The 8,438-nt window shown below is 42.9% G+C and overlaps 1 protein-coding gene across 1 annotated transcript; it reads right to left on the reverse strand.

The window, feature by feature from the left end:
* Positions 1-2,949: 2,949 nt before the first annotated feature.
* LOC119849756 (C-type lectin domain family 12 member B-like) lies at positions 2,950-5,911 on the reverse strand. Its single transcript, XM_038386954.2, has 4 exons — positions 5,800-5,911; positions 5,353-5,507; positions 4,334-4,443; positions 2,950-3,103 (listed from the first exon to the last, which is right to left on the reverse strand). Exons 1-4 carry the CDS (start codon positions 5,852-5,854, stop codon positions 2,950-2,952), a joined length of 474 nt encoding a protein of 157 aa, XP_038242882.2. The 5' UTR covers positions 5,855-5,911.
* Positions 5,912-8,438: the final 2,527 nt, after the last annotated feature.

Below are 8,438 nucleotides of genomic sequence, written 5' to 3' on the forward strand. Positions count from 1 at the left end.
TTATGATTTTTAAACCAAACTTTGTACTTTTGGATAATTTAAGCACTTTGCCCTGATGTAAAAACACTCTTTCCTTAACTTGTGTATTACATAATTTTAACATTGGCTTTAATACAAATTTTTAAAAGAAATTAAATGCTGTTATCCTTATTGTATGCGTAAAGGGCCACATAATTATACTTCGCCTGCCCTGAGTGAGGGGGTCACCCTCAACTTAACTGAACTCGCTAAGCAGGGGCGTCGGATGCCAGATCCCTTGAAGGAGAAGAGGGAGTGGGGACAGGTGTTCCTGCCTGGAGGGTTCTGCCCAGGAGTGGCAGAAGCTCCTTAAAAGTGTGGAGGCCACTAGCACCCAAACCATGCCCCCCCCAAGCTGCTCCTTCTCCTTGAGCACCTCTCCTAGTGCTGGCTATTCCCTCACCTTGTGCTGCCCCTTGCCCTGAGACCCCACCTCCACACCACCTCTTTCCCCCCCCCCCCAACACCTCGCTTGCTCCTCTCCACCCCCTCTCCCCTGTCACTCGCCTATAGGGCCAGTAAACAGTATGGGGCCATGGCCCCCTGCCTCCCGCCCCCCATTCCAGGGCCCCGTCTCTGCCTAAGAGTCCTAGGCATTGTTTAGCTTGCCCCACATTGTTCAAAGAGAGCTAATTAAGGCTATATTCACAAAAAGAAAAGGAGTACTTGTGGCACCTTAGAGACTAACAAATTTATTTGAGCATAAGCTTTTGTGAGCTACAGCTCACTTCAGCTCATGAAAGCTTATGCTCAAATAAATTTGTTAGTCTCTAAGGTGCCACAAGCACTCCTTTTCTTTTTGAGAATACAGACTAACACGGCTGCTACTCTGAAATAAGGCTATATTAAGAGCCTTTTTGTTTTGTTAAATGATCACTAGAGCTGAAATCATCTGTTGTGAAACAGCGCTTCTTCCCAGGCTGCTTCAGCAGTGAGGTTCCCCCACTAAGCGCTGAAAATCACAGAGAGCTGGGTAGAACCTCAGGAGACTGACCCACCGAGGTCACAGTAGAGAGGCAGGAGGCAGCAGAAGATGATGGTGTGCATTGGTGATGGCCAGCAGGATGGCCAGCGGACAGAGCGGAGTGGCCAGTGAGGCAGTTGATGCCAAAGCAAGTGCCTGGATGGCAGAGTGAGTAGGATGCTTTCCCCCCAACCCCCAAGGTGGGAGGTGAACTCAGGGTCTTCACTGACTAAGGACAACAACTGTCAGTGGGGTGTGATGAAGGGGGAAGGGAGGAGCATGTTAAAGGAACTTTTGGTGGTTGGACTCAAGAACCTGAGGCAAAAGACACTGCCAAGCATACCCTGGGGTGGGTGTTTTTGTTCACAGTTTTATGTTTATGAATCCTGCTTGCGGTGTTTTCCCAAATTAATACCAAGTTATTTCTCTCCTTTCAATAAAAGTTTATTTTTTACACTAAGACTTTGTGCTTGAGAGAGGGGAAATATTGCCTCTTAGAGGTGCCCAGGGGGTGTGTGGATTTTTCCCAGATGGGTGGGGCTCGAGCCATTTCTATATTTTATTGTTAAGAAGGACCCCTGGATATTGAACCCAGCCCTTGTTGCTGATTTCACCTGGCAGAAGGGTGGTTACATTATAATGGAAGATATTAGGAACCTTTACTAATGGCATCACTACTATGGCACCTATGAAATAATTTTTTCAAAGTTACAAATAATAACACTTATGAAATCCTGCACACCCTCCACCTACTCCCTAATAACTACCCTGTCATTGTTAGCTTGTTACACAGAATCCATGTCCTACAATAGTTTTATTTTTGTTAATGTTGTTTAAAACATTTTCCCACAATTTCCCTCACAGCTTCATACCATTGTATTATGTGATTTTTTGCACATTTGAAATCCCTATTTATTGTCATGAAATTAGGTGCAGTGATTGATTTATTTATTTATTTATATTGCCTTTGCAAATGCAAAAATCCATTTTAATAGGAAAGGGCAAGCACAAAACTTTTCAAAAAGTGGTGACAGGCCATCTATGAAACTATGCATTTTGACCATTCTTGGATGAGACAGAAGCTTATTAACTACATATAATATATATTTTATCATGAGCTTTTTGCAAGGACCCAACTCTCCAGTATCAGGGAGTGCATACACTCGCACTCTTTCTTCAGACTAAGTGCTAGAGTATGCATAAAAGAGGTGTTCACTCAGTCATGTACATTGGTATCCAACCATGTGCTCTGCTACGCACAATGGACATCAACAGGTGCAGGCCCTACAGGGTGCACCATAAGCGCGCTCCTAGCTTTGTCCTAACAAGGATTGCTTCTCTTTTTAATGTGTAGCCAAAACATTGCTCAAGTGGTGACCAGTGCTCTCTGGGAACTGCACACACAGGGACATGAGTGAATCTGAGCAGTTAATGTAATGGCCAGAGGAAATTATTTTTTCAATTCAGTCCTTGGTAAGCATTCAGGCCCATAGGCGCTGACTCCACAGGTGCTCTGGGGCTGGAGCACCCACGGGGAAAAATTGGTGGGTGCTCTGCACCCACCAGCAGCTCCCCTCCCCAGCTCACCTCCGCTTCCTCCCCGAGCACGCCATGGCTCCACTTCTTCCCCTAGCGCCCAGTGCCTGGCACCACAAAACACCTGATTCGCAGCTCAAGCGCTGGGAGCGATGGAGGAGGAGGGGGAATGCGGTGCGCTTGGGGAAGAGGCGGGGCTGGGGCGGGGATTTGGGGAAGGGGTCCAATAGAGGCAGGGAGGGGGCGGAGTTGGGGCAGGGACTTTGGGGAAGAGGTTGGAATGGGGGTGGGGCAAGGGCGGGAGGGGGCAGGGCAGGAGGTGGGGGGAGGTTGAGCACCCACCAGCGCCAAGAAAAGTTGGTGCCTATGCTCAGGCCTGCATGCATCATGGATGTGTCTTTCATAGGAAAAGCAGTGGTGTCAGGGGAATTTCAGTCCTGCAAGTGTTCAAATAGGGTTGGAAATTCCATGGTGTTTTTCTCACAGACCCATTTGTTGGGATTGAAGCACATCTCAGCCTGAATACTAGTCACATGGAAAACTGCACAGGTGGAGTTGCTGCTGCTGCCTTCTTTCATATGAAACCTAAGGGAGGAAAAAATAGAACTGTAAAACAAAGACTGTGGTACTGCCCTGCCTCTGAGAAGCACAAAAATTCTCCAAGTTGCCACCAGCATCTGGGACAAGCTGTATTGGGATGGCTGTATTATTGGGACATCTACCAGGCAAATGGACTTAGTTTAATGATGAGAGTGAACTATAGTGACTGCTGCTTAGTTGGGATAGTGTTAGCATAATTGTTAATACTCAGCATTGCCATCCCCAAGCACTCAGAAATCATGAACCACAATCATGAGATATGCTTTTAAAATCATAAGGTTTTAAAAGCATAATACATCTTGTGTTCTTTTATTTGTCGGATGGTTTTGAGCCTATGCAGTGTTGTTGCAGCTGTGTCAGTCCCAGGATATTAGAGAGACAAGGTGGGTGAGGTAATATTTTTTATTGGACCAACTTCTATTGGTGAGAAAGACATGCTTTCAAACCTACACAGAGCAATTCTTCTTTGAAAATATGACCCCTGTGAACCGTAAGGGCTCAAGGTTTTCTCTGAAACCATGAAGGCCTTAAAAGTGACTTGGGGCTTTTTATAAAAAACACACACTCACATGAACCCCAGATATTGTGATACTTATGCTTCATGAAATAGTACAGTTCTTACTTGGCAAAATCCCCACTGACATCAATGGTGGTTTTGCTTGAAGAGGAAGTGACTAAAGATGGGAAAGCAAGATTTGGCCCATCATAAATACTATTAAATGCAGTTAAATATTTAGTTCTTGGAAGAACATAGTTTATACCAACTTATGGGAAAATTCCACTTGCAATATGATGTATTTACAACAGATATTTTGAACTACTTTACACAATATGTAATTGATGTTACGAAATCTTCCTCTTTGAGCCTTTCCTCCATAACAAGAAAGATACAACACTATTTTCTGCCTTTCTTCTCCAGGCACAGACTCAGGTGGTTGCTAGTGAAGTAAGGACCCAGGCCTCAAGAGACAGGTCCTATGCTTTGAGAGGAAGCGTGGCCCAATGGTTGGGATGCCAACCTGGCATTTAGAAGACTTGGATTCAACTAGCCTTTTTGCCACAGGCTTCCTGTATGACCTTGGACAAGTGTGCTTCTCTGTGCTTCAGTTCCCCAGGTATAACATGAGGCCATATAAATACTTTAGCCAGTAGCTGCATAAACATCACAATTGATTTTCTTTTTAACACTTTTCTAATAGTAAAAAGAAAACATACATTTCTGGCAGTAATACATCTCCAGTCACCCACATCCATCTTTTGTTCTCCTTTGTGAGTCCAAGCCAGCTGTAGCCACGTACTTTCGTCAGCATGGTTGTTATAAAGTTCTGGAGAAGATACAATGCAAGCCCTGTACCATGTACACTTATGGCACATACAAATACATAATGACAACAACAGTAATAAAGAAACAGGGTGTCAGGGCAATATGGGAGTGTGAATGAAGTTGTTCAAGGACGGGAAAGCCTCTGGTTTATGTGTAGCTATGAAACTGTGATACCTTTGTTTTCTATGTTAATAGTTCAGAAGTTTTCTGCTTGTGTGCAGAGACAGCTGCTATCTTGTTCTCAGAGTTGTTCTAGATTGTTAGAGAAGAGAAACCCACACTCTACTCTGTCATGGAGATTTTACTTTGCTTTGTTCTTATTGTTTCCATAACATAAAATAAAAGTCACTCCAAATTAAAGTATAGAGTTGCAGTTTGTGCATAAAAATGTAGCACAGCCATCATAGCAGGAACATTTTTATGTGAGTGGAGAAGGGCTTGGACTGGAGGGAAAGAGGAGATACCTCTAAAAGGAAATAAGTTTTAACTGACTGCTGGTCTGTAGTCTTGTTTTTACATCTTTTGAAAAAAGATGGTCCCTCCATCAGAATGGTAGCACTGAGCTGGGGCATTGATACAGTACTGACTCAGTACTACCACTTATTGAATTACCAACACCAAAACCAAGGGCACCCAGTCCCCATCCAAGTGCTAACCCATTATAACCTCATCCAGTTTATAAGAGCTGACAAGAGCATAGCTAAGTGATATAACACACCTGAACATGATGTCTTAATGCACAAGGGCAGATAGATAGTGGTCTAATGCACTTCTTGGTCTGCAAGTTAATAAACTGAGGTAAAAGCAATTTTCGGGGATTTGTCTTGGACATCGAAGGAACCCCTTCACCCTGATAAATACATATTGCTGACTTCATTCCATTAGAATTGTGAACCAGTTGTTTCCTCACCTTCTCCTCTTCGCTGTCAATCACAGACAGACTAGCTGTCTGGGAGCTGCAGTACCTCTCACTATCACTCCAGGTTTTCTTCTTCTCAGAAAAGTAGTAGCATTTCCTCTCATGCAGAACCCAGCTGAATGGGCAGTACTCACATGGGGCATGTTCTACAAGAAAGAGATCAACAGAGTATCTCCTGGTGACATCTCTCCCGCCTATCGTTCCATCCCTTTCTTTATCCTCTTCAAAACTGTTTCTCTCTTTAGTACACTGTTCTCGCCTTCAGGGCAATAATGACTATAAACCTTTTCTGAGATTGTAAACTCTTCAGATCTGGGATGTTCCACCTCTCTTTGTACAGCACGTAGCTCATTGGGGCCCAATTGCGACTGGGCATCTGGATACTGCAGTAAAATAAATAACTATGGTAAAAGGGAGTGTGACTCCAGAAGTGGGTACCTGCTTTTCTGCTCTCTTCCTCTCCACACAGGTTTTCTTTTAATTTGGCCAGCATCACTGAAGCATTGACATGGAGTTCTTTGGATGAATTTTGGGCATTGTTAGGACAGCTGAAACCTGAGTGTAGGGGAAAAAATACATGGAAAATGTACTTTCCTGTCTGTATTACAAGCAGAGCACACAGAATATCTATAGTTAAGGTTGCAAATCTCTTCATACTAAAGGGTTATTTTCAGATGCTTATAACTGTCATTTTTATTTCGGGGGATGAAAATATGTACATTTCTTCTTAGCCGGTGATCACTTTTCCCTTTCTTATTTTGAAAGTTTCAGGAAAAGTGTTTCAGCTTCTTTCAAAATGAAGAGAATGATAAAAATACACTTTCCCCATTATATTTATTTTAAAGTGAGACCTTTTTAGAGCAGCTCATATACCTCAGCATGAGGCAATAGGAACCTGAAAGAAAATTTAGGATATTCCCTAGAGAAAAAATGTGCATTGAATGAGACAGGAATTGTGTGGGAAAATGTGTGATAAAGTAATTAGAGGCTTATAACACATACATACAAGGAGGCAGAGTTAACACTAACCTTCTTTTAATGTAAATTTTCTGTTTTTTCCCCAAAAGAAAAATAATAAAACCAAACACATTCCATCATGTGGGTGTGATACACCCTGAATGAAACAGGAGTTCAGGGGAGAAAAACAGAACAGTCATGACTATTAAAGACTATCATCATGTTTACACACCAGGGGGCAGAATTAAAGTTGTGAAGGCAACCTTAAGCATATCCAGCTTTTGGGTGTTTTGGATTGCCATCTTAATGTTCTTTTACATGTCTTCCCCCTGTTGAATCTGTTGCACACAAATGGCTAAATTCAAAGTTGGTGCTGCATTGAATTTTACAGTTTTGAATTTACAGTAGGACTCACAAGAAGTGAGGTTTTTCATAGGAGTGGGTGGGTGAGATTCTGAGGCCTGCATTGTGCAGGAGGTCGGACTAGATGATCAGAATGGTCCCTTCTGACCTTAGTATCTATGAATCTATGAATCTAAGTGGCAAACCATCGAGAGAGGTGTGTAACGTAACAGTTCATGTAGGGGACTAGCATGGAGACTAACACAGTAGGGCTTCTCCCCAGCTTGGTAAGGACTCACTGCTGTACCCAGAGTCTTTTTTATGCAGCTTTATTATCCAAATGTAACTCCAAATTCGATATTCCTGCATGTTAGCCCACAACTTGACAGTTCTGCAAGTCAGCCATTTTGTTTGTTCAGCCACTGCTAGCTGAAACCCAAACATCACAAAGCTAGGAATAATTTTTAGGACCCTGAGAGGTAAGGCTGTGCAGCTATATGTTTGCAGTTCTGCTAATCAGAATGGGAAGAACTGCTTTGATGATAAGAAATAATGAGTAGTTTGCTAAATTTAGGGAGTACTTGTTGCACCTTAGAGACTAAAAATTTATTTGAGCATAAGCTTTCCTGAGCTACAGCTCACTTCATTGGTTGCATACAGTGGAAAATACAGTGGGGAGATTTTACTTACACAGAAAACATGAAACAATGGGTGTTACCATACATAGTGTAATGAAAGTGATCAGGTAAGGTGAGCTATTACCAGCAGGAGAGAAAAAAAAACCCTTTTCTAGTGATAATCAAGGTGGGCAATTTCTAGCAGTTTACAAGAACGTGTGAGGAACAGTGGTGGTGGTGGTGGTGGGGAAAAATAAACATGGGGAAATAGTTTTACTTTGTGTAATGACACATCCACTCCCAGTCTTTATTCAAGCCTAATGTAATGGTGTCCAGTTTCCAAATTTATTCCAGTTCAGCAGTCTCTCGTTGGAGTCTGTTTTTGAAGTTTTTTTGTTGAAGAATTGCCACTTTTAGATCTGTAATCGAGTGACCAGAGAGATTGAAGTGTTCTCCAACTGGTTTTTGAATGTTATAATTCCTGACATCTGATTTGTGTCCATTTATTCTTTTATGTAGAGACTGTCCGGTTTGGCCAATGTACATGGCAGAGGGGCATTGTTGGCACATGATGGCATATATCACATTGGTAGATGTGCAGGTAAACGAGCCTCTGATAGTGTGGCTGATGTGATTAGGCCCTATGATGGTGTCCCCTGAATAGATATGTGGACACAGTTGGCAATGGGCTTTGTTGCAAGGATAGGTTCCTGGGTTAGTGTTTTTGATATTGTTGTGTGGTTGCTGGTGAGTATTTGCTTCAGGTTGGGGGGCTGTCTGTAATCAAGGACTGGCCTGTCTCCCAAGATCTGTGAGAGTGATGGGTCATCCTCAGAGATGGGTCCTGAACACTGCAGTGCTAATAAGCGATGGTCACATAAACACCACCCTATACCGGAAACCTATTGATCTCTATACTTATCTACATGCCACCAACTTTCATCCAGACCACACCACACAATCCATTGTCTACACCCAAGCTCTACAATACAACCGCATTTGCTCCAACTCCTCAGACAGAGACAAACACCTACAAGATCTCTGTCAGGCATTCTTACAACTGCAATACCCACCTGGTGAAGTGAAGAAACAGATTGACAGAGCCAGAAGTGTACCCAGAAGTTACCTACTACAGGACAGGCCCAAAAAAGAAAATAACAG

Source organism: Dermochelys coriacea, chromosome 1 (genome assembly GCF_009764565.3).
Source record: "Dermochelys coriacea isolate rDerCor1 chromosome 1, rDerCor1.pri.v4, whole genome shotgun sequence".
Classification (NCBI taxonomy): Eukaryota; Metazoa; Chordata; order Testudines; family Dermochelyidae; genus Dermochelys; species Dermochelys coriacea.

Coding starts and splice junctions, on each gene's coding strand:
- LOC119849756 (XM_038386954.2), bottom strand. CDS start 5,854: ATGCTGGCCAAATTAAAAGAAAACCTGTGTGGAGAGGAAGAGAGCAGA. Junction 4,444..5,352: donor TTGACAGCGAAGAGGAGAAG/GTGAGGAAACAA, acceptor TATCTTCTCCAG/AACTTTATAACAACCATGCT. Junction 3,104..4,333: donor GATGTATTACTGCCAGAAAT/GTATGTTTTCTT, acceptor TTCCTCCCTTAG/GTTTCATATGAAAGAAGGCA.